This window comes from Chelonia mydas, chromosome 3 (genome assembly GCF_015237465.2).
Source record: "Chelonia mydas isolate rCheMyd1 chromosome 3, rCheMyd1.pri.v2, whole genome shotgun sequence".
Lineage (NCBI taxonomy): Eukaryota > Metazoa > Chordata > Testudines > Cheloniidae > Chelonia > Chelonia mydas.
Window position 1 is genome coordinate 191,416,282 of NC_057851.1, and position 26,613 is coordinate 191,442,894.

The 26,613-nt window shown below is 39.6% G+C and overlaps 1 protein-coding gene across 3 annotated transcripts in view; it reads right to left on the bottom strand.

Annotated features, from left to right (window-relative positions):
- MACROD2 (mono-ADP ribosylhydrolase 2) overlaps positions 1-26,613 on the bottom strand; it is a 1,293,068-nt gene that overhangs the window by 1,208,813 nt on the left and 57,642 nt on the right. For all 3 annotated transcript variants that reach the window (XM_043544021.1, XM_027828001.3, XM_037896105.2), the window contains exon 3: positions 26,461-26,568. In XM_043544021.1, the coding sequence (XP_043399956.1) occupies positions 26,461-26,568 (108 nt within the window). The remainder of the gene's footprint in view (positions 1-26,460; positions 26,569-26,613) is intronic.

Below are 26,613 nucleotides of genomic sequence, written 5' to 3' on the forward strand. Positions count from 1 at the left end.
AGCCAGGAAAACTACCATCAGGCACAAATTCCAGACATATAAGGAGCTGTAACTATTTCCATATTAAACAATGTTATCATGTTGCCATAAAACACTAACCCCACTTAGGGATTCTGCTGGTCAGTGATTTGACTACTTTATCTAACAAAGGACAGTTGTTATCTGCATGCTGAATGTAGATACAAGGTAGTTAGACAACTCCTATTTGCATGAGGGTCAAATTTATCAGGCAAAATAAACTCCTCAGCAAACTAATTTAAGTCATTTCCCTGGCTCTCTCATATCCAGCCCATACTACTTACAGACCTCTGCAAAGATCCCAGAGACAGCCTTCCCACTTTAATTCAAAGAATAAATTAAGAAGGTTAAAACTGGAATAGCAAAATAATATACATTGCTGCATGCAAAAATAAAAAGAACAAAAAACTTGCTTGTTAGTAGCTCGATTTTGAAAAACGACTGCTTCTAATCCTGTTCTATACAGGATCTTATCTGCCCTTATCACTGTATTATTTGAGTGCCTTCCAGTAGCACTTTAAGTGATATGGTTTAACATCGGTCATCGGTCATCAGTGTTTCATTGTCTCTTATCTTCTCCCCAGGAGAATTGTGTACATAGTGTAGATTTGTGTGTGTGTGTGTGTGTCTTTAATTTAAGCAAGACAGGTCAAAGATGTGTCTTGCACTTGGAGCAGTAGGTGGGGAAAGTCCTGGTGGTCCCTATTTCCTGTGGGAGTTCTTTCCACATTCTCAAACTAGGCCCCGAGAAAGCTTTGTCTCCCACACAGTCTAGTTTATCCTTACGGGATAAGTTACATTGTGCCTGAGGAGCAAAGCTGTCAACCACAATCTTCAGCCCAGAGAAGAAATAGGGATTTCCTCTCTACATTTCACAGCTCCGTAAGTGCAATTTTCATCAAAAGATGAATTTATTTTAATTAAGATAATGGAAATGATTTAAAAAGTACATTTTTACAATTCTGGATTTTGCTCCAGCTACATACATAATTTCTCTCATCCTATACCAAAACAACAATACTAAGTCAATATAGAACTTTTTTCTAGCATTTGCAGAGAGATTCTCTCTAAGCACATCTATACTGGAAAAAAACTTGCAGGGGGTGATTTAAAAACAAAAGCCGCATTTTAAAAAATATTATGGAATAACAGAGCACTGACTTTTGTGAAAGCAAATTAACACATTACAACACAGTAACTGGTCCTCTGTATTTTCCCCCCCTTCATGTATAGTTAACTTAGGCTGTGCTTCCCTCCACATTTATCACAAAGCTTAAAAGTACGATTCCGTAAACATTGCTGCCCAGCGGCTGTAAGGAGTGGCAAGTTTAATTAAATGCTGTTGATATCAAATCTTAAAAAGCCATCAGTTTGGCAACCTCATACTGGCTTCTTGTTTCGTGAAATAAAGGAGGCAATGGCAACATTATAATGCTTGACAACATGGTACTCTTCTGGGGCATTTGGGTACTCAGCTAACAAGCCAGAGACTCTCATTCATTCACATGAGTACACCAGAGAGCAGGGAAGCATGGTGTAACACACAAAGAAAATAACATGGGAACTCAGTCAGTTGCCAAGGTGATAGCAAAGCAACGTGCTGAAAAATTCATGGTCGCTAAGCTGCAGAAAAAGCAATCAGGAGATTCAGTTGCAGCTAGTCCATGTAGAAAGGAGCTTGAGTTCATGGAATCAGAGCACACCCTAGTGACAGAAACATGCCAACTGTGGCACCATTTAAAATAAAATCCAAGGATGCAATCAAGTAACAATGCAGTTTTAAAAATAACTACAGTCATTTAAACTATACCCACATGTATAAAATATTGAGCGATTATTTGATATTAGCCAAAATGAACTCTTTACATGAAACAGCTGACTGGGAAGTGCGGGTGCTGATTGGCAGCGCTGCCGGTGGGCGGGAGGCACTGGGGGCGGGGTGGGGAGCAGATGGGGAGCTGCTGACATGGCTCTTTGGCAATGTACATTGGTAAATTCTGGCTCCTTCTCAGGCTCAGGCTGCAGGCTCCCCCCCCCCCCGCATTGTTAGGATAATCCCAAAGAAGCAACCTTAACATCTCCAGCTTAACTGGAGATGGTACTCTTGTCCAGCCCACATTTTCCGCTCCCCCCAACCCCATCCCATACCTGGGCCCTCATACCCTGCTCCTGACCCCATGGGTCTGTGGGTGGCACACTCCACAGTCTTCCATTGCTCCTCAACCCCCACCCCGTCCCTCAAGCTGAGTACAGAACTCCCTCCCCCATCTGCTCTAATACACCTGCTCAGAGGTCTGCTACGCCCCTCCACCGAAAAGTCTGAAACTCCCTCCTCTTCCCCATCTACTAAAAAACAGCTTCTGCTACTGCAGGGTGGAATGGGGGACACTACTCAACCCTTTCTCCCACCTGTCTGCTATGGCTCTGAGCTGAGTTTGCAATTCCCACCTCCTTCCCCCTGTTACCAAACACCCACTTCTAGAGAAGGCTCTTCTCCCCTATTTTCTGTTCACACCAGTCTGCTACCATGTGGTACCATGAGAGAGAAGTTCACTGTGCTCCTGTTCCTGCTGCTCTGCCCGGTAGAAGTAAAAGGGTTTTCTTCCTGCACCGGTGTGGAACTAGTCTCCCCATGCTGACCTGGTCTGAAGCTGCCACAGCAAGTCACTTTCCTCCAGCTCCCTAGCCCTGAAAGGACCCACACAGCTTTGCCTATAAGTCAGACAATGGCCCCCCACTGCTTAATGTGCAATCAAGTCAGTGTAGGAGAGAACAGACTTGACTAGCCACTTTTTGGAAAAAGGTGAAAAAAATTGCATTTGGGTGACTATCCAAGAGTGCTTGTTTAACAAGGAACAGAATAAAAGAAAATATAGCATATGGGGGTGAACTACATTTAAGACAAACATTATAACTCCCACACCCCAGTCCTGATTAGACATGCTATTATGGTGCTGATCTTGGTCTTCCAATAGGAGAGGGCAGGGGAAAAGTTTTCTAATACAGAAATCTCCTGTTCAATAATCAACGTAGAGAAAATACTGGTCATCTTAGAAGAGGTCCTTTTGTAACCTGCATTGCTTTATATGCAGCATGAGATGTTTCTCGCCCTAAGAAAGGGAGATAAGCAGGCGGGGAAATGTATGGATTTTAGTTTCAATTATTGTGTCTCTGCTGATAAGCAAAGTTCTGGGTAGGACAACCCCAGCAAAAAGTTAAAGAAACATCCACAGCTGGGTCTGGCAGTTAATAAATATGCTCAGTCGCTGTTTCTGAAGCTGTATGGAACAGCTTCATTGTGGGCAAGGAGTCTTGTGGATCCCACATACATTAGCTCAGCTCTGAAAAATGGTCAGTCAGAGCTGGGGGTGGAGGGGGACACACAAATATAGGCATTAAAAACCACTATGAACTCAGCAGCTGATTGACCAGGACCCAGAAGGATGTCTGCTGCAAGGGCTGGCTCCTAATGCCTGTACCACTTTGGATACAGGTGAGTGCCATTTCAGCATTATTTACCAAGGAAGCCCGCTATCAGGATAACATTTTGTCCACCCTGGTTTGTTTTATTGGCCTAGAAGGAGTGTTGTAAGTGGAGCTATTATCACCTCTCTACATGCTACAGAGCCTATGGAGTTTACATTAAGGATTAGATGACTGCTTTAAATTGGGATTCTGCCTCAGTTAAAGAGAGAACCGAGTCAAGCAAGGTAAGGGTTTGTATATTCTTACTTGACTCAGCCGGGGTTATAGGGAGAAGACAGTGCCTTACAGAGAAAAAGCCTTATAAATATCCAGGGAATAGATATTTTATATGCTGATTCCAATACCTGTACCATTACACATTTTTGTTTCACCAGGAACCAAGGACCAGTCAAGTATTAATCTAGGGGCTGGAAAGCTGCTAGCTGTGGAAATTCCCTAACTGCTAGCAAGGTTCTGAACTGTTTGGGAGCAAAGTGAGATGCTGCTATTCTTCTCACATTCTAAAGACTCTGAAATATCTAAAATATTTAGATAAAAATATCTATAATCTAAAATATTATGAACACATTATAGAAACTGATAAATTGTCTCTGGAAGAATGGAAATGTGTTTATGCATGTGTGCTAGAGTATAGAAGCATAAATATAATTAAGAGCAACAAAGTAGGGAAGTCTGTATAAGAACACGAGTAGATTTAAAACCTAGCTTTTGTTTAAAGTTATTCACAATATTCCAAATACTATTCACAATGTTTTCGGTGTGCATTAAATCTTTACTTAATGAACAACTTTATGGTTTTCTCTTTGAAGTTGATTGGGAACTATCAACAGCTACTCCAAGATCCCCTTCTGTAATCCTGCTGTTGACATTGATAGCTATAAAATACTGTGTAAGTGGACTCTGCTTCCAAATAATTGTTTCCAGCATATGAGAGTTGATTCCAGATTTTGGGTTGATGATGAGCAAGTTCAGTTTTTTAAAACCAGGGTTTGAAAAAAGAAAATAAATTGTACTCTCCAGACTACCATCAATGTAATGACCCGTGCCATAAAGTGTTCTTACTCCATTTGTCTGAATCGAGACATTCTATCAATGCAGTACTGAAACAACCTGGTAGCCACCATATGAAAGCCAAAATGAAAACCTCAGAATCAGAAAGAATGACACTACACTTACAAGCATGAAGCTACCATGTTGAGACTCACCTGAAACACAGCCAGGAGAACCCGAAGTTTATACAATATATATGCTACCTGTCTACACTCGTTAGTAAACTAATATAGTTAGAAGTGCAAAAAAAAGCTGTTTGTAGACAAGCCCTGTGATAGATACTTATACCTTTCCACAGGTAACTGCTTGATCTGCCCACATGGCTGAACTTAAGACATTGTAATGTTTTGTATAAGTAATACCGTATGAATGAATGTAACTGAAGTTACCTTCTCTAATTTAGTTTCTCATATTGATAAAAGGTATATAATCCCTTTTTTCCCTCTTGTTCATTTTAGTTATTTTATTTTAAATTAATAGTAAACCTAAATTCAAAATGAATTGAGCCCAAGGCACACAGCGGAAAGACCACTGCATTAATTGCAGTTATCTAGGATATATTCTTTAGATTTTCATCCAGCTTAATTTGACATGGCTATAGGGATGTAGTGTAACCCACAGGCATCCTGAGTGTGGTGTTCTGTCCCATCTAGTGGCACTGAGACCACTTAGAAAGAGAGAGAGATAAAATGAGTCTGCTCTACAGCCTTAGCTAAGAGCCAGTTGGCTTTTAGCTAATATGGTAGAGGCTCATGCACGAAGCTCCAGAGACCCCAGGTTCGATCCTGCCCACTGACGACCAGGATCTGTCCGTGTTACAGTAGCATCCACCACTTCCCTTGTACGATTGTTGCACAATATTCTATTGCTCACTCCTTTATGAAAATCCATATTTACAGGAGTGCAACTCTATTGCAGTAGCTACTGAGCAATTTGGCCCCATGAATTAATGTTTCTCAAGACACTAAAGTCAGCAAGGTGAGAAAATTAAGTACTCAAATTTTCCAGGATATGCCAAATGCCTGAAAAATCCTTTGAAGTGGGAAGGAAATGAGACATCAGTTCAATTAAGGTAATGCATGAAGTTATTCCTGAGAATGGGCTTGTGTTCCACTTTATTTTATCTTCTATAACTTTAATTGACAAGAGTAACAGCATATTTTTTGCTGCAGTAAAAGTTCATAAAAAGACTAACAAAACAGAAAAGTAGTGATAGTTTATAAATCTCTCTGAAAAGAGCTCTTTTCAGATCTCTCATTTCACATTTTCTTATGAAGTGACAAAAGAGAGTTCTGTTGAATGTACACCGTGTAAACTTCATTTAAAAAAATATGTTCTCAGCCCTCAGATTTGAAACTAAATCGCTGCAAATGTGAACCAACTGTAACTGATACAGACTATTTTCATGAATCTGTAGACAGCCTGTAACAGGTTTAACGTTATGTTAACTACTCCTATTTATCATTTTAGGGAAATAATTCTTAAACATAACGAGGACAATAAAAGACATAACTTCAAATAATACAGATGCATACATGTGCAGCAAATTAAAGTTACTATAACTGTGGATAAACTGGGTAACCATATATGCAAGTGGCCAAACAAAAAGAAGAAATGGTCCTAAATGTGCTTTGCATTATTTTAATGAATTTAATACAACACTATCTCTACTAAGGCCCTAGCTTCATTTCAGCTTTGCTCAAACCCAATCTCAGAATCAGGGCCTAAAAGTTTATTTACTATAGATAAGCCATATTCTACCACTTATCTAGTATTGATTGAAAGTAGAATATGGCTTTAAGTTTGTAGATGTTGGACCAGATAATCAGTATTTTAAAAAAAGAAAGTATCTTCATAGCAAGTTTCACACCCCTACACTATGGCATGCAAATACATAGATACCCAACACCTTTGTTTTAAAAACTCAGTAAAAGAGGATGATGCTTTCATTAATATAAGAAGTACATTTCTACAGAGCCCATCAAGGCATGCACTTAACTGTAATTGCTGACCTTACAATTTTGACTAACAGCAGGCATACAGATAGGTTTTGAGCACAAACTTAAAAGCTGAACTGCATTACTGATATTAAGTTTGAGGTGAGAGGCATTCTGAAACATTGTATTACAGAAATGTTGTATTATTACAAGGAAGGAATAGCTTCTCTTTCTTATCTGAAAAGGCAAACAGAAATAGGTCAAGTAACAAAACTCATATTGTGTTTCATAGCCTATGATTAGGCTCGGCAAAAATTAATGTTTATGCTTTTTTTTTTATAATTTCAATTGATAATATAGATATTTATTTTTAAACATTTTTAAAGATTATCAATTTTAAGTTTTCAGTTGCACAAAATCATGCATTTAAATTTCACATTTGTTGATAATTATGGGGGAATTAAATAATTATTTGATGACAGTAGATATTGAGATTTTAAACAGAGCTTTATAATTCATTCAAACAGCATGTGAACATCATATGTCAAAATATACAAAGTATATATTCTTAAATCATGAAATCATACCTGCTTTTACTATTCATTCGCTAGTGCTTTTGCAACAAGCCCAATTCCAAAGTTGAAATCACTGGATTTTTATTCTAAAAGGTTCTCAAGAAGCATTCTTCTTTCTTTGCCTATCTATAAATTTTGATGATCACTGACATTTTTTCATTCGTGTGTATACTGTGAAATTGATGTTTTCTGATATTTACTAATAAAAATCTAATCCTCCCAAGCCTAGCTATAATCACTTATATGGCATATGAACCTGAAGATATATTTCTAAGTGACTAGCATTTGAGAAAACTTTGCAAAAATATTTACAAATTAGCAATGATAACGGAATAGGAACTGGGATTTTATAATCTTCTAGTTAATTGTCATTGTAACTTAACTAAAGCAACATGTTAGCTGAACTCCTGTGAACCATAACTTTAACCTTAACTCTGTCACAATTTCTGTTTGTAAGACTCCCACTTTTTTGAATGAGCACCAGAAGTTTAAGTCAAGTTTCTCCGACAGGTAAGACTTAAAGAAGAGCTCACCATAAACAGACTTTAGCAAATTTACTTTGAGTGAGGGAAAGCAGAAAGGACCTCAGTGGGATATAAGTTGTAATGGATGGTGGACGGAAGTCAAAAAGAATAAGGTTTTCAACCAAGTATTTTTTTGAGCATTTAAGGTTTCACACAAGAAAGAATCTCTGCCTTCCTCTGTTCCTCTAGTTCCCTGCCCACCCTCCACATCACCTTAATACGGAGCCCATCTTTGCCTGCCCTGCCAGTCTCCTACTCCCTGTATTAGAGACAAAGAGCCTGGAGCACTGGGCCTGGTTCAAAACAAGGTCCGAACCAGAGGCTGTGAACCAAAGTCAGGCCATGTATTAAAGCAGATGCTTACAAGTTCTCCCTCTGGTACATGACCTTGTCAAAGTTGCTGCTAGCATTGCTAAAACATAGGCCCTCTTAAGTAGTACTAGGCACTATATATTCACATAAATACATTTCAAGAGGCTAGCACAGGTACACCCCAACCTAGCGCACAATAAGATGATTGGACACAATAATGAATAGGGATGTTTCGTCTGAGACATCAGAAGCAAGGAACAAGGGAAGGTAACAAACAGATGATATGAAACATGTAAGGTGGTATGTAAGTTGTTTGCCTCAGTCTATAAATATCGGGGTACCTCACCTTAACTCTTTGTGTGGCTGAGGCGAGAGCAGAAATTCCCGTTGCTGACTGAGATGCTCCTTTCCTACGGAATGCTAGTACTGTGCCTTGAGGGCAGTAAACCTGGCCAAGTGTCTTCCCACCAAACCAAGCCTGTGGTCTTTCTTTGTGAGTAACAGCGAGGTCTGCTGAATTAACAGGTTGCATTCTCTGCTCGTGCTGATAATGCCAGAGCTCCAAGAACAGAAGCACTGAGCAGCTGTAACAGCTTAGCAGCCTGGACAGCAAGACACATCAACTTTCTTAACAACACTTCCTTTCTATCCAATTTCTCTTCCTGTATCCCCCTGAAGCCCCTAATTCCAATATAAGTTGTGAGACATCCAGTTCTACTGCTAGTGTATATTCCTCCTAGCCCACTGCATCCCTTAGTAGATTCCTGCCCTGCCACATTTCCCTTTCCCCAATATCATGCATGGATTCAGTACCCAGTCAAAATATATTTAGAAACTTTTTAAAAGTAATTTAATCCTTACCATGTTTTGTACAAATATGAAGCAAGTAGCAAGACTAGGGGAAAAAATAGAAAGAAAAACAAAGTCATGCATATCCTGACAGCTTTGGGCATACTTACCTCTGTGGAGAGTACTTTTTCAATCCCAGAATAATATATTACTTTTTAATAAAAAGCAGATAGAAATGGAAAGAAAGAACCCAATGTGTATTACAGCATATAGGACAAATAATTAGACTGTCTTAGGTCTGCCAACTGCTCCATTAAGTCCTGCAGCAGTGCCAAAAAACCACTGCTACTCTGATGCATCAGTAATCATTTTCAGGTCCAATCACTCACAAACCACCCAGGGATAAATCGATTGATGGATACCACTGGAAAGCTGGGAATCCCAAAGGCAAGATGATGTGATGTGTCATCTCCTAGCCTGCCAGCGTTAAATACAAATGTGCTATACCACTAGAAACTTGTATTTTTAGTAAAGGCTGAGCAGCTGTTTGAGACCCATGCTGATGCTGCCATCCACAGTTCCTGTTTCCATGTTCAAATTGAGCTACAATCAGGACTCAGTAAATCTAAAGGGAGAAAATATCAGTTTTGTTGTTATTGTTGTTCTCTGTTTGTTCTTTTTGTTTTGTTTTTTTAAAGGGAGATGGAGAAGGAGAGAACAAAAACAAAGGGCAGCAGCTTTCCTACACCATACTGCATTCACTTATAATCCTGGTAGGCTGCAAGATCTCAACTTAAAATTCATTTCAGATACTGGCTTTTTTCAGCTCTCCTCTTTATTTCAATAGATTTTTTTTTATCCAGTTACTCATTAACTACTAGTACTACTATCATTATTTTTAATTACGATAGCACCTAGAAGTCCTAATCCTGGACCATGACCCCACTGGGGACTATAAGGCAACTGAGACAATACTGGTCAGCATGCTAAACAATATCTCAGTATACCAGCAACCTAGCCCTTGTCAAAGTTCCCATAGGCATTGCAGCAAAGGAGAGTTTTAAGAAGGGATTTGAAGGAAGATAATGAGATAGCCTTGAGGATGATGTGCCAGGGGCAGCATGGAAGAAAGTGTAAAGGTGCTTGTTTGAAAATTTAACAAATGGGTGATGGAGGCTGGCATCACAGGCCAAACTGGAGGTAGGAGTCAACATCTTGATAGTAAAAGGTCTTGAAAATAAAGACAAGTAGCTTATGTTTAATGTGATGGAGATGAGGGAGACAGTGATTCCATGGAGGAAGTTGACCACAACTCCTCCAGGAATTAAGAACAGTGGGAGGTGATTAGGCAAATTAACTTGGGTTGTAACACCTCCAAAGCAGTACCACCACCTTGAAGAGCTCACATATAACTACTTCACACTGGATTCTTCAGAGACCAATAGACAAAGAAAAGACTTATGGATAAATAGCCTCAGATTACACTGACTCAGGACCTTCTTTCTTTTTCAGCAAATGGACAGGACCTTCTGACCAAGGAGGGTCCCAATCCTTCCTGGCAAGGGTTGGAAGGACAATGGCCTACTGAGGCCCCCAAAGACTGATGGGTGATCTCTGGTAAGCTTTTCACATGAATATATGAACTATTATTGTTTTTCATATGTTGTTTTCTCTAATGCTTTCACCTTAGGATTAAATGTACTTGCTTATCACGGGCTAGGTGGTAACTTACAACTGCTGGCAATTACAGCTGTTCACAGCGTTCCAAGAGAAAGCTACACCTGGCCTGTTTAAGCAGTCTGGCTTTCTGGGGAATATCACAAAGTAGGGCAGGGAACTGTGCAGCCTTTAAAAAGCCCAGTGAGGAGGGGAGAGAGATATGGGTCTCTGACCAAGAGAAGTGGCAGCTGAGAAGCTGGAAGCCTACAGTGGGTGTCCTTGCTGGACCACAAAGGTGGAACACAGGTACAATTGCCCTGAACTGTGACAAACAGATAGGTTGTGAAGGGCATTCCATAGGAAGACAAGTAGCTTATGTTTAATGCAATAGAGAAGAGGGAGCACAGTGGAGAGATGCAAAGTGGAAGGACATGATCAAAGCAAAGGGGTCGGAGAAGGACTGCAAGATGGAAAATGAGCTTTCTTGCTTTTTAAATCCAAATTGATTTCTCAGCTTTGAACTAACTAGTCACAATTTCACTTCTTTATGGACTACATATAAAAGAGAGCTCAACATTACATGCATGCTGTTGTCCAGAAGAAGCAGAGTTTCACGTATGTCAGCACAGATATCTGTATAATATTGTTCTGCAATGACCAGATCAGTGAGACCAGATTCTACAGTGACCTCATAAAATCTTACAGACTGCATAATTAATGTAGAATTCAGTGCCACAAGATATAGATGCAAAAGTTTAGTAAAAAAAACAAAGGGAAAAAAAGCTCTGATAAGAGTAATTAGGATGCCATGCACAGTCACATTACTCATGATTCACAACATAGATCAAAAGAAAGGAAGGAAAAGCTTGATCTGGAGTTATCAATCCAAACTGTTAAAAAGCATTAGCAATGTGGAACATTACTTCATTTTGCAATTTAAATCTCAATATACAGTCAATTTTATTGTTGGTTAATGAACTTATTTTTAAGAGATTTCATGAGAAATCTATTACAATATAAAGACTAAATGTCTTCACTATACTGAAGTTGTGCTATGGTTTCATAAAAAGGGCAACAGTGGGGATGATAGAGAAAAGGCAGGATCCCACCCTAGGGCTAATTTAATTTCTCCCATTTAGAGTGCAATCTAGTTCTGCTTACCTTAGAATACTGCTCACAATGTTGTCACCAGCAAAAAATTGAGACTTTACTGATAACTGATCAATCAATAAGATGGCTTTATTTTTCTATGCAAAGTTCATTTCTCATGGACCACAGTGTACATCTTTTTTCAAGGTGCTTTAAGATTTTAGAATTAAATTTATAATCTCACCTTGTATGTCTGTAGTTACACTAATCTTTCTGATCCTCTCCTCTGATTCCTTATTTGTAAATTACTTGCTACCAGTTATATTTTCAATATTATGAATTGTTGCAGTACATTCCTTGATGACACTAATCTTCCACACTTTATCCCTTGTCACATTCTCAGAGCAATTACTTTCTGGCAAAGATACCAGCTAAGATGATGCTCTATCAAGCCTTTGTATTATTTTTTTTCCCTGTTGTATGCTTCTGTTCTTGTCATTTTAAACTATTCATTCACTTTTCTTAAATTGACATGCAATTTAATCTCTCTTCACTATAGATCAGGTCAGATGAAACAAAACTTGCGTCCGTCCTCTGAATTGTTTTAAACCATGTCCACCACCCATCAGCAATGCTTTTACGATTTCCTAGAAAATATCTTAACTTATTCACACATACTATGATGGTGGAGAACAGCAATATCTCTCAACTATTTACACTGAAATAATCTTTTTAAATGGACTAATTTAATTGGGCTTGTATGGGTTTTTCTGCACACCAGTGCAGCTACACAAATTTCAAAATACAGTAAGTCCCACTGGTGTAAGTCACTTTTTACACCAGTGCAGCTCATTTACATTGGGAGTGAAATCCCAGCCCTACTTAAATTCATGGTAATTCTGTCACTAACTTCTGCTACTGTAGAACCAGCATTTTACTGAGACTTTTACAAACCAGTGTAGGCTACATCACTACAATACATGCAATGTAAGGAAAGCCTCAGTTAAGTAACTGCCTGCAATCCATCTAAATATATGAAAGTACTGAAGAGGGAAAACCCTACAAGCAATTTAGAATTATTTCTTATATTCTGTTATTTCCACTTCTCATACTAAAGAAGTGTTTACATTACAACTTTTTTGTATCAATATCAAGTTAGTTATTATTTTGTACCTTAAGAAATCTTATCCATGACGTGAAGTTAAATCCATTGCTTTCAGTCTATTCTAGAAGGCTTGTGTTGTTAGCATACAGAAACTGTTTGTTTTAATGTTTATACTATTGATACTTTTACCATCTAAATGCAAATTCAGCAAAATATTTATGGAGAAAGTGGTATGTGTATAAATGTCACCTTATTTGAGAAGACCACATTTTGCAGATTCAAAAATCACTCACACTTAAATACTCTCAGAATAGTCAGGCAGGCTGGCTCAGCCCACTGTTATAGGGCATGCTTCTGAATTAATTTCCTCCTCAAAAGCTACAAGATGAAAACTCTATGTGATAAATTAAAAAGCCAAATGAAGTGGATTAGCAATCAGTGAAATTGCCTGATAGGCTGTCAGATTCATTCTAGATTAGAATTCAGCCTCTCCCTCACCTGTTCATTAAGCACCAAGTTCAAGGAAACTTCACTGACTGATTGCACGTTAACAAGCTATTTATATGGGGAGGTGTAGCTCAGCCAGTCAACATTTCTATACTTACACATTTGCTTGAGCATAATTCAGAGATAATATGTGCAGTTCACAATTTTAAATCTGTAAAAAATACCTCTATCTTGAAGTTTAATTTTGGGCATGGCGTAGGGATGCAATGCTTCATAAAATTAAAATTTAACAAAAGCAAATCAGATTATACCTCAAGGTCAACAGAAGCAGTGGGGCGGGGGGGGAGGGAGAGAATCAAGCAGTAGACCTGCTATTCCATACAGTTATGAAACAGGAGAACAACAGAAAGGAAGACACTACTGTTGCACAAGTAGGATACTTAAAATCAGTTCCGAAGTAATAGTCATGAAGTGAAAAACTGAGTGGAAAAAAGTTATTTTTCATTTTAAAGTGTATGTGCTTTTAAAATAAATTTTCAGTCTTTTTATTATGAAATTCTGATTTTACTTCATAAATGCAATCTAATTAACTCCCTCAAAAAGCAGGATCAATTTGTGCAATAAGCAAGTATAAATGTGTTAGGATATCCAGCATTTTCTGGAGTCTTTGCTTCAGACAATGGGATAGAGACTTAACTTAGCCAGGAAAGTAATTAAAATTTACGGCCCTTTTTTAATGGTCTGAAAACTAGATATAGTGCATGTCTTGAAGACATACTGCAGAATGCTGACCAAGTTGGGATCATCCTCTTCCTTGTATCAGTACACTGACAGTAAGCATTGTAAAACCCAATAGAGAAGTAGTACCCCAGTGTCAGAGCTCCCTCTCATTTTACTAATACTACTGAACAAGCACTTGACAGATTCCTGAATCCCAAGGAGCATCAATGTCACAATACCGTGAAGAGGAAATCCTTTGACTGGACAGTAAGACTGCTGTGAAGTGGTAGTGAACAAACTCAAGTACCCTGTGAGTATGAAAGGAAACTATAAAAAAAAATATAAAAGGGAGATGAGTATTATTTTAGCCACTAAAGTTTTTTATTGCGGATTCTTTAGTATGTTATTGACTTCTCAGTGAAATAAATACATCTGATTTATTGCATGTTCTGTCCATTTGCTTAGATGGAAAAAATCCTCTCAATATTCTGACCTTGTCCCAAATTTGGGACAATTAGGATATGCAGTAACCCACGGCTTAGACCATTGGACTCATGCTCTGTGACTCTGCCAAACGCATCCCACAATTCCATGGGCCGACTTTCTTTCCTCTGGACAGTCAAGTCTGGTGGACAGTCAAGTTTTCCCACAGTGCACCACGAACAAAGGGCTAGAGCGACCACATTTTGGAAATGTGGTAGGAAGTCTGGGATATGGGTGGCTGGACTCAGGTCTGCATAATGGAGGGTAGATACTGGAGTCCTAGGTTGGGATCCATGGTTCAACAATTCCTAACCCAGGGCTACAAATGCGTGTAGATGCTCAAAGCCTAGATTAACAAACCCAGGGTTCTACTAGGCTTACATTGCAGTGTAGACACACACTTAGAAATAACCCCAGTTTACACTAATATGGGTAGTAAGTTAACTATATGTGAAATGAGGTGAGTCTCTCAAGCCAGTTATTAACAGGCAAGTAGCACCGTTGGCACTATTATCAGGACATCCAGATGCTTATAGTACCACACTGATGAGCATGCACTCTGTTCTGCAGATAGAGGGTTTCAGGCTTCAGTGTTTTCAAGAAGCTATACAAGAACTTAACTTCTTGTAAACTTACGAAGTGTACTTTGCAGATCTTCCCAACATTAAAGAAAAATATAGAACAGTATTTCCTTGTTTTTCATTCTGCTTCCCTCCCACAATCCGAGACCCTAAATGAGGACAAAGTTTAAACTCTTTCGGTACATGCTCTCTGATCACCCAAGATGGCACAGAGAGGGCTTGCCATTCATTAACCAGGGCCAGTGAATATGAACTGCTGCTTAAAGAGTGAAGTACCTCCAATACTGAAAGCCTAGGAATTCAACACCCACATCTCCTTAAATAATCTCAAATTATACTGACCATGCCAGTACATCAAGATTCTACATACATTTGTTGTGGGAGTGCAGAAGACTTCAGTACAGTATAACCAAATGGCTGTTAGTCCCAAGTAAATCTTTTGCAACTGAATTTTGAAGAAAATTGCATCAATCCTATCTTCCTGTCAATTTATCCAGGGCTGATGGAGAACAAAAAACCCAGCTGTCCTGTCATCATTGACCATGCAGCTACAAATACAAAACATGGATGTTTGTGGGAAGAAACTATGTTTAAGTTAAAGTCAAGAAACATAAAAATTAGGACAAAGCAATTCAACATAATTATTTCTCCAGGTTGTTGAGTTATTCCTATATTACAAGCAAAAGGTACCTGCAGAAGCTGACTAACTACAGCTAGGAGGGGAAACTGGAGTAGACAAAAAATAATGAACCCAGGTTGAAGACAAAATCCACTTCAAATTTTAACACACTAATCTTACAGAAAGCTCCAGAAGATTTTTAATAACCTCAAAATGATCAATATCTTGGTTTCATATCTCAACCAAAAATACATAGTACCTTCAACAGTGGCTTTTAGCAGTCTGAGTTTCTACTAATTTAAGAGAGTGGATTATTACTGTTGAATCACCATTACCAGTCAAATATTCTAAGGGTATGTCTACACTACGAAATTAGGTCGAATTTATAGAAGTCGGTTTTTTAGAAATCGTTTTTATATAGTCGCGTGTGTGTATCCCCCACAGAAAATGCTCTAAGTGCATTAACTCGACGGAGTGCTTCCACAGTACCGAGGCAAGCGTCGACTTCCGGACTGTTGCACTGTGGGTAGCTATCCCACAGTTCCCGCAGTCTCCAGAAATGAGATTCAAAAGTTCGCGGTTCTTTTCCTGTCTACCTGGCCAGTGCATCTGAGTTGAGAGTGCTGTCTAGAGCAGAGCACTCTCGGATAGCTCCCAGAGGCCAATACCATCGAATTGTGTCCACATTACCCCAAATTTGACCTGGCAAGGCCAATTTAAGCGCTAATCCACTTGTCAGGGGTGGAGTAAGGAAATCGATTTTAAGAGCCCTTTAAGTCAAAAAAAAAGGGCTTCATCGTGTGGACGGGTGCAGGTTTACATCAATTTAACGCTGCTAAATTCAACCTAAAGTCCTAGACTAGACCAGGGCTAAGTGTTCCTTGAGTCTCCCATTTAAGTACTGGCTTAGGGTGACTCCATTTAGACGAAAAGAACGAGGAGTACTTGTGGCACCTTAGAGACTAACAAATTTATTTGGGCATAAGCTTTCATGGGCTAAATAAAACCTACTTCATCAGATGCATGCAGTAGAAAATACAGTAGGAAGATACAGAGATATATACAGAGAACATGAAAAAATGGGTGTTGCCATACCAACTCTAACTAGACTAATCAATTAAGGTGGGCTATTATCAGCAGGAGAAAAAAAAACTTTTGTAGTGATAATCAGGATGACCCATTTCAAACAGTTGACAAGAAGGTGCGAGTAACAGTAGGGGGAAAATTAGCATGGGGAAATAGTTTTTAGTTTGTGTAATGACTCATCCACTCCCAGTCTTTATTCAAGCCTAACGTAATGGTGCCCAGTTTGCAAATTCATTCCAATTCTGCAGCTTCTCGTTGGAGTCTGTTTTTGAAATTTTTTTGTTGAATAATTGCAACTTTTAGGTCTCTAATTGAGTGTCCAGGGAGGATGAAGTATTCTCCGACTGGTTTGTGAATGTTATAATTCTTGACATCTGATTTGTGTCCATTTATTCTTTTACGTAGAGACTGTCCAGTTTGGCCAACGTACATGGCAGAGGGGCATTGCTGGCACATGATGGCATATATCACATTGGTAGATGTGCAGGTGAACAAGCCTCTGATAGTGTGGATGATGTGATTAGATCCTATGATGGTGTCCCTGGAATAGATACGTGCACAGAGTTGGTAACGGGCTTTGTTGCAAGGATAGGTTCCTGGGTTAGTGTTTTTCTTGTGTGGTGTGTGGTTGCTGGTGAGTATTTGCTTCAGGTTGGGGGGCTGTCTGTGAGTGAGGGATCGTCCTTCAGGATAGGTTGTAGATTTCCCCATGCTAATTTTTCCCCTACTGTTACTCACACCTTCTTGTCAACTGTTTGAAATGGGACATCCTGATTATCACTACAAACTTTTTTCTCCTGCTCATAATAGCCCACCTTAGTTGATTAGTCTCATTAGAGTTGGTATGGCAACACCCATTTTTTCATGTTCTCTGTATATATCTCTGTATCTTCCTACTGTATTTTCTACTGCATGCATCTGATGAAGTGGGTTTTATTTAGCCCATGAAAGCTTATGCCCAAATAAATTTGTTAGTCTCTAAGGTGCCACAAGTACTCCTCGTTCTTTTTGCTGATACAGACTAACACGGCTACCACTCTGAAACCTGTCTCCATTTAGACTGAGATCTGACTAGATTAAAATATTGCAGTAAGCTTCAACAGTATTTGCATTTTTTTCTGAGGCATTCCAGTATACTGGAGATCTTGATATTATTCTCCTGAGAGTTTTAGTAACAGAAGTGTCAGATAGTAACATACAACCAGATCTACAAATACTATTAGCGGACAGGTCCAGGTAGCAGCAGGAGGCCATTCCAATGCCAGATTTGCACATATCTCCCCTGCATGTGATATCAAAGAAGGCAAAAGGGGAAGACAAGGCTGATCCATCACCTCTCCTACCCCTGGGGCTCATTGGCAAATGACCATATTGACCCCCAGTTGCATTCAGTGAGATATGTGTCATTTGATGCTGCAGTAGCCATGGTTAGGGAATGTGTCCATGGAGCACTGTTGGCAAAATGTGATATGAAGTCTGCATTCTGGTTCCTTCCAGTGCATCCCAGGGACTTAAAATGAAATCCAAGCAGGCTAGAGGGCCATTACTATTTAGATGGCCATGCTCAAAGGGTGCTCAGTGCCATATGCCACTTTTGAATGACTCATCTCCATGCTGGAGTGACCAAGGGTACGTGAGACTGGTTTGCCTCACACAGTGCACTATCTTGATGACTTCTTATTTGCAGGAAAGTTAGGAACAGACAACAGAGTTCATGCTGCAGGCATTTCAGAACCTAGCTGAGCACCTCAGGATCCTCTTTGCCACGGAAGAAACAGAAGGCCCAACCCAAAGTTTAATGTACCTGGGCATCAAACTGGCCACAATTCAGGATGTTTCTAGGTTAGCAACAGAGAAGTTGGAATTGGTGAGGGAACTGCTACAGGCTCTTAAAGGGGCAAAGAAAATGACTCTAAGGGAACTACAGTTGGGCATGGGACACCTAAACTTTGCATGCCAGATATTGGGTCGTGGTCCAGCATTGTGTGTCCATCTTGCATCTGCCTCCTCTGGAGTGCAAAAACCCCACCACTTTGTCAGAACGACAAGGGGAATGAAAAATGACTTAGAAGTGTGGAAAAGATTCCTGGAAGTGTTTAATGGAGTTACAATATAGCGTTTGCACTGGTGGCTCAAAACTGAGCTACAGGAACAGTCTGACACCAAAGGAGGCACAGGTTTGGGGGTTTACTTTCAAGGAGAGTGATGTGCACAGAGGTGGCCAGAAAGCTGGGGGGCTCAGGGTATTACAGGGTATCACCTTCCTTGAATTTTTTCCCCTATATGGATGGCACTCATTATTTGGGAAGCAAACTTTCAGAAAAGTCCATTTCTGACAAGACAATGAAACTGCGGTCACTATCGTAAGCAGACAGTTGGCTAAGACTACTCAGGAAATAAGGCTGATGAGAGTTTTTGTTTTTACACTGCTTGCATTTTAACATCTTTTTCTTGTGCAGTGCACGTCCCGGGAGTGGATAAGGGTGTTGCTGATGCTCTCTCTCAATTTCAGGCTGACAGATTCTGGAAATTCACCCCACTCACCAGCTCACACATCCACAGGTGATGCCTCAACAACTCTGAAACCTTGGCCCAAGACATCTGTAGGACTAATAAAGGACTCTGCTGCCCCATGGACTATGAGGGCCTATAAGGCCAGCCTTTCAGAATTCAGGTAATTTAGGGCACAGGAAGGGTTTCACCATGGATGGCCCATACCTACACACTAGGTGGTGTAATATGCGGTGTCTTTGACTCACTGCAATTTGGCTCTCTTCCCTGTCTCTGGTCAGCTAACAGGCTCATCCTACTGGAATAGGTTGGTAGGTTTCCCAGACCATTGTGGGCATTTCTGAGTGGAGAAACTCTTAGAAAGGTGGTCTAGGAGGGGCGGACAGGTTATCTGTAACACAGGAAACCTGGACAGAGTTAGTAGAGGCTGTGCAGCTGTGGGAGGGAGGCCATTTTAATCAAAGGAACATTGATTGTCACAGGCTGCAGGGGGCTTTGGCCCACGGTAGGTGCAGGCAATAGGGTACTGGAAATCAGTGCATTACAGGACTTATATCCGCACTAAAGGAGAAGACAAAAAACTTACCTAACCCCATGTGCTTTTTTATTTCAGAAGCTACACAAAGTGTATGCAACATCTGGATTTGTGAGCACTATATACCGCATTATGCCCAGAAGAGGGCAGGCAGGACTGAAGCTGGAGCTCAGCTGGGTGTCGGGGCCAAAGCAGTTTGACTCTAATGGAAAGAATATTCCTAGACACTGGAACTTCAGTGATGGGGCATAGGACCATCCGTTATCAGCCGGAAGTTTTCAGAAATGAGGGCGTACATTTGGCGATGGAGGTTCTAACAGACTGCTACAGGATGTGATGGAAATGGACTGGACAGGAATTGTGGTACCAGACCATGTAGTCAGGTCGGGGCAGTGACCAAGCTAATCGCTGCACCTCCAGTGGCCAGTTTCCAGTGCAGTTAAGAGAATAAAATGAATGGTTCCCAGAAGTAAAAGACTTGGAATTTTGTGCCTTGGGCCTCACAGGCCGAGGTCAGAAATTGTGGCCTTCAGGGCCTGAGGACTGCATCCTGCTCACCCCTCATGGGGGCGGAGAGGAGGGTGCATGGACTCAGAACTGAATCCTGGGGGATAGGCTGAGGAGAGCCTACCCTGTAGTATAGGTTATATGGCAAGGAGCCCTGTAATTCTGGTGCCAGTTATGGGTTATATGACAAGCAACACTGTAACCAATTAAATGACTGGTATAGGAGAGTATGGGGGAATAGGGAACAGTGGCACTCCCTTGTGTTACAGTTTAATAAAAGTTGGGGCCTGCCGCTTAATTCCAGGCACGCGTCTGTCCTCATTTTGCCGCTGTGTCCATACCAAAGAGGAGCCTCTGCTCAATCACCAGTGTTGACTAAAATTCTAGAATGCCTACCTGGCTCCTTTGATTGCACAAAAGCACATGAAACAATTCGACACCACAGCGTAAAGAAGCACACATTACTTTAAATGTTAAGAAATGAGAGTTATTTCCCCTGAAAGTAAACTTCAGATTTGAAGTGATATTTATTTGCCAGAAATTCAAGAAGGAAACATGACTGCAAAAAGCATAGTGAACTACCAAACCCAAGAATAGCAAGATTTACTGCCATTTACATTAGTTTAAGAATAAACCAGCCTAGATTTTATACTCAGCATTCTGCCATCTGAACTCGTAGGGGAAAAAAAACCATGGAAACTGTCAACAGTTCAGGTAAATTACAGCACACCATTCTCATTCCTGTTTTCAGTAGTGTTTTTTAGGGCTGGTACTTCACGAACAACTAGTTGTACTGATGTTTAGTTTTGCATTGAGTAACTCATGTGCTGGACAGCATTCAATGGTTAATTCCATTTTGTAGCCTCATCAACTTTTGTAACTCCTTTAATAAACAATGAAACATATAAAAGTAGATATACACAAGAGAACACAAATCAAGATACTGAGAGTGAGAACAGATTTCCTTGTTTACTAAGGTTAAACTGAGTCTCTGTTTATATTCAAGTTTTTTGCGACCAAAAGCTTTTTAGAACACTTTTGAATGCGGGTAACATCTTTTGGGATTACATTTAAATTAAAAAACAAAAGTCCACGTACAGTAGAACCTCAAAGTTACAAACACCTCAGGAATGGAGGTTGTTTGTAACTCTGAACAAAATGTTATGTTTGTTCTTTCAAAAGTTTGCAGACAAACATTGATTTACCACAGGTTTGAAACTTTACTATGCAGAAGAAAAATGCTGCTTTTAACCATCTTAATTTAAATGAAACAAACATAGAAATAGTTTCCTTACCTTGTCAAATCTCTCTCTTTTTTTTTTAAAGTAGTTTACAATTAACACCATACTGTACTGTATTTACATTTTTTTTTTGGTGGGGGGAGGGTCTCTGTTGCTGCCTGATTGTGTACTTCTGGCTCCAAATGAAGTGTGGTGTTTACTTGTCAGTTCATAACTCTGCTGTTCGTAACGCTGAGGTTCTACTCTATGTGATTAAAAACCTTTAATCTGTAAACTAGAAATACTGGAAAAAAAACCTACAGTTTCCCTGTGTCCAGGCACAAATTTTGACTTAAATCACAAACTTAGAACTTTTGTATAAATGAATATAAAACACTTTCTTCCCTGAACTTCATTGGAAAAGTGATCTGGGGGAAAAAAATCTCAGACTTTTTTCATCACATTCTTAAAAGCATATGCTGTGATGGGATGATAAATCACCGCCATTTGAATACAGTCTCTTCACCACTGCTTGTAATTCCACCAATGGATTAGAAAGGGCTGCACTGAGGTCATGGAGGAAATGGCTGGAAATGCGTCTCTGTGTTGTGGCTCTATTTTAAAACGCTCTTAATTTCAGATGAGGGAGTGGAAAGGAAGGCGACACAGGCAGGGACTCCTACATACATGGAGTGAGGAAGGGATCAAGTTTACATTCTGCTCACAGAGATAAAAGGCTTGATCTTGAAAGATGCTGAGCATTTTGCCCCCAATCCAGCAAACAGCACATGCTTCACTTCACAGGGACTACTGGTGCTTAAAGTAAAAACATGTGCTTAACGCTTTGATGGATCAAGGGTCAAGGTGCTCAGCAAACTGATAAATTGAGGCCACAGTGACTAGATGGTGGAGTGAGACAGCTGAAAAGCCCTTACTGACAGCATACATTCTCCAGCAACCTCTACAAAGCTACAGGCAATTGGCCATATGGCCAGTATCAGTCAGAGCTACTTCAACAAATTGAGTGATGATATTTAAAAATTTTCTACAATTAGTCTTAAGGAGAGTTCTCAACAAAAAGCAAGCGAGTGACACTATAAAGGGGTTCCTATTGCTTCACTTGGCTGTTTCTACATTCCCTGTCACCTAGTATTTTTAGGTTTTATTTCCAGCTCACTATTCCTAGGTTTTAATTATTATTTTTGGGGTCTGTTTTTTTCTTAAAACATTGGCACAGCTTTGCCAAGTGATTGAGTATCCTACAGAAGAATAGCATGCAACACTTTTCACATAACTTCGCTGAGACATGATGGTTGGTTTGTTTTGTTTCTGTTTCCTAACTTCATGATGTAATGTAATCCACCTGGGTTAATCCTACAACATATGTATTCTGTAGCAAATTCTATGGCACACTGTGGCAGCAGAGTGGAAATTCTGTGGCAACTTAATTCAAATTAAAAAAATTAAGGTTTTCAATAAAATGAAAAAAAAAATTATTAATTCAGTTTATGCTCTCCTTGCAGTTCCAGTTTTGAATTTGCAAAATATTTTAGTACTGACAATATATAACTACAACATAAAATTTGCTAGGGAGAAATGTGTACAGATGACTTGAGAAGAGGAAGAAAATTTGCAACTGTGGGACATCACTTAGATATCGCTGTTATATAATCAGCAATGAAGTTTTAAAACTTATTAGGTTTCAAGGCTAAAACCATTAAGATTAAACAGAACAATACACAGCTTCCACACATTTTCAGGCTGCCTACAGTCTCAGGACAGCAAAGCTGCACCTTTTTATAGATTCATAGTGTCTAAGGCCAGAAGGGACACTTAGATCATCTACTTGACCTCCTCTATATCACAGGCCATTAAAATTCATCCATCCAGTTATTCTGAACCCTATAACCCTAAAGTACAGCTTGTGCTTGGATAAACACATAGCTTCCAGAAAGACATCAGTCTTCATCTGAAGGCATCAAGAAAGACAATCCTTGGTAGTTTGTTCCAAAGGTTAATCACCCCCAAATATAAAAATCTGTGCCTTATCTTTAATTTGTATTTGTCTGGCTTCAGCTTCCAGCAATAGGTTCTTCTTATGCCTTTCTCCACTAGATTAAAGAGCCTGTTAGAGGTGGTCTTACCGCCCCATGACCATGAAGGAACTTATATACTGATTAAATCACCTCAATCTTCTTTTCGATAAACTCAACAGATAGAGAGCTCTTTGAGGACTAGAGAAAATGCCTTAAAGTGAGACACGCAAATTATTTAAATGTGAATAAAGTAGAAGAGAGAAACTTTTTACTGCAATCATAAGGGTTAGGAACTTTTTCAAAAAAAACTGAAAAAAAAAAATGTAGAATTTACTGCACAATCACTGTACAAAAATCTTATGACCAGAGAATACACAAGACCCTGGTAATTGCTAGCGAAGCATAATCCAGGGAGAAAGATATTAACATCTCCTTTTCATTACTATCACAGTTTTCTTATATTTTTATTGGCAATGGCTGAGTGTAATACTTTATCTTTCAGATTCTAATCATGTTGCAGTTTCTCAGATTAGAAATAATCATTGCAAGTTTTGGGAAGGAAAACAGGTGTAGACTGGGTCTTTAGCAGACTTGGTTGGGAAAAAAATGATTTGCAAAAAAATTCAAAATTGCAAATTCATTTTCATTCTGCAGGTTTCAAAAGGAAGTCATTTTTCTTTTATTCAAAACAATTCGGGTTTAAAAATTTCTCTCATTTCTTTTGTTCCCCCTCCTGTTTCTTCCCTCCACACCACTCAGTCTCACTTCCCCTCCCCTCTATAACAAAACGAGGCATGGAAGGTAAGGAAGAGGGGAAAAGATAAGGGGGGAGGAAAACTGATAAGCCAAAAGAGAAAAAACCTAAATATTTATTCAATTTAATTGAAAAACAGAAAATTTAGAAGTTGCAAAAAAAAATTTTTCTTCAAAACGAGAAAAGGCCTTTATGAAAAATAGTCAAAATTTCAGCCAGCTGCAGTCTTCTCTCCAAGCAAGAGAGATACAAATTATAAGAACAAAAAAACACCATATATGGCAGCTTCCTTTTCAAGCACTACTCAGTTGTTCTGAGTGTTTCAATAAAGACCAAGTAAAATACAAATGGAAAGCCAGTGTATATCATCTTGTGCCTGTGTGAAGGAAGTAGGTTAATAACTTGGAGGGAAGCTATTTTCCAAGTTATCTACTTCCAAATATAACAGAGATAGAGCAAGATAATGAACAGAATGTTTTGCTGCATTAAGATAAACTGCATGTCCTAAATAACAAGGGGCCATTAATGTTGCTTCAACCATGGGCGGTGAGTAATGGAGGCTTGAGGAGCCTAAGCCTCTGTCAACTTCATGCCGCTTGGGGAAGGAGGGGGCAGTGGCACGTGCCCATGGGGCCTGTGTCCAAGGGCACTGGCCAATTTGGCACCCCTGGAAACATCTCCCCCTGCACAGCCCTGTAGCTGGAGGAGTTCCAGCTTCCTGCTGTGGCCCCATCTCGGAGCCATGGCGGTGGGGGCGGAAAGGAGCGAGTGGGGGTGGAAAGGGGCAGGGGGAAGGGCTCCGCTGCAGTCCTGGCCAGTGCCGAGCTCTCAGTTCTCCACCCACCCACCCCCGTCCACCCTGGACAAGTGGGGGCTGAGAGCAGCGAGCAGGGTACTAGCCTCCCCAAGGGGAAGCTTCACCCGCCACCCATGGCTTCAATGCTAAAATACAGGATTTTAAAAAAAAATTGTGTATTTACAGCTCAATTAACAGCAAGTTTAGTGCAACTTGGTTTCATGGATTTTTTTTCCCCATAGAGTCATAAGTTTAATGAAATTCTGCTAGTTTAGGCATTAACCTAACAATTAACAGATGGTTTAGCAATTGTTCCACCTTCCATTTAGCTCGATGCTTGGAGTAACACTGCAGATTGGGATCTGGAAAGAAATATACTGGAAATGATTCTTCCCCTCCCCCCCACGATTACAATTTTATGCACTCTATGTAAAAAACAGCCCTGAGAAACATCAGCACGTCTTCCACAGACACTATCTATGGAATACCCACCACAACTTAAAATTTAACACCACTTTGCCATTCAGTTTAATTCACACTTGGTCATAACTATTTGCATAAGTATTTTATAGATATTCAAAACCTCAGATTCATCCATTCTTCTTCTTTCATTTAGCTCCTTCCATATCAGTTGTTTTAAATCTTTATGAGAATCCAACCAGCTCCCACAAAATTTTTTGTGAGGTTAAATTTTAAAAGGACTTAATGCTAACAAAAAAAAAAAACCCTAATGTTATTTCTTTATACAATACGAAAACTTTTGTCGGCCTCCAGGTATCCTTGCAATATTTAAATAAACAATACCACAAGATCAACTTCCAAGTAACTCAGCACTCTTAACAATAAAGTACATCTGTTACACCCAATAACTACAACAAAGATACTCCACAGGGGAAAAAATTAGTTCCACAACTCTCTCCAAATGCCTAAACAAACTGGTGGGCTTTGTACTGTGCCAGCAAAGGTCAAGACATTCTGCTTATTCCTACCATGGAGGGAAATGAATGCCTAAGTAACGGGGTCTTCTCTCATGGAGAATGTGTTGCCAGCAGCTCTCTCTCTCAAAACAGCACCAGACTCTCCGTTGAATGCAACCTGGCAGTACAGTATAGGGAGATAGATGGTCTCTCAAGCAAGCCGTTCAGGACTTTACATGTCAACCCCAAAACTTTAAGATACACATAAAAACCAGTAAGAAGTCGATGCAGTTCCCAAAGTTCTCATCTCCAAGTGAAATACTCTTAAAATAAATCACCTGCTGCATTCTTCACCATCGAGTCTCAGGTAGGTCATATTACAGTAGGCTAATCTCCAACATCTAAATTTTAGTGTTTTGCCACATACAGTGCAAATTCTCAACTATCCAAATTAAGAAAAAATAATAGACAAGAATGATCTTATATCGTACACCCAACACATAGTTTGTGCTTTTACAAAAGTCTAACAATAATGGCACACAGGATGAAGTTATCTGCTGTACGAAGATTGCAAACTTTATGAGCAGCACTTTTGACATGTTATGGTTTCCACAGCATATAGTCATGTTATATATCTTTTTTTCCCCAGAACTGTAAAGAATACTATAAGTTTCTAAATATAACCACATTAAAAGATTACTTACCTGCATTAACTATAGCGTCAACCTCAAGCAATGTAATGTCACCTCTGTAAAGAGAAACCTTCTCACTCAGACTTTTCTTCACCTGCAAAGCTTCCTTAGTGTTTTCATCTGCAAACCAAGAAAAAGTTATGAATGATCAGAATATGAACAATT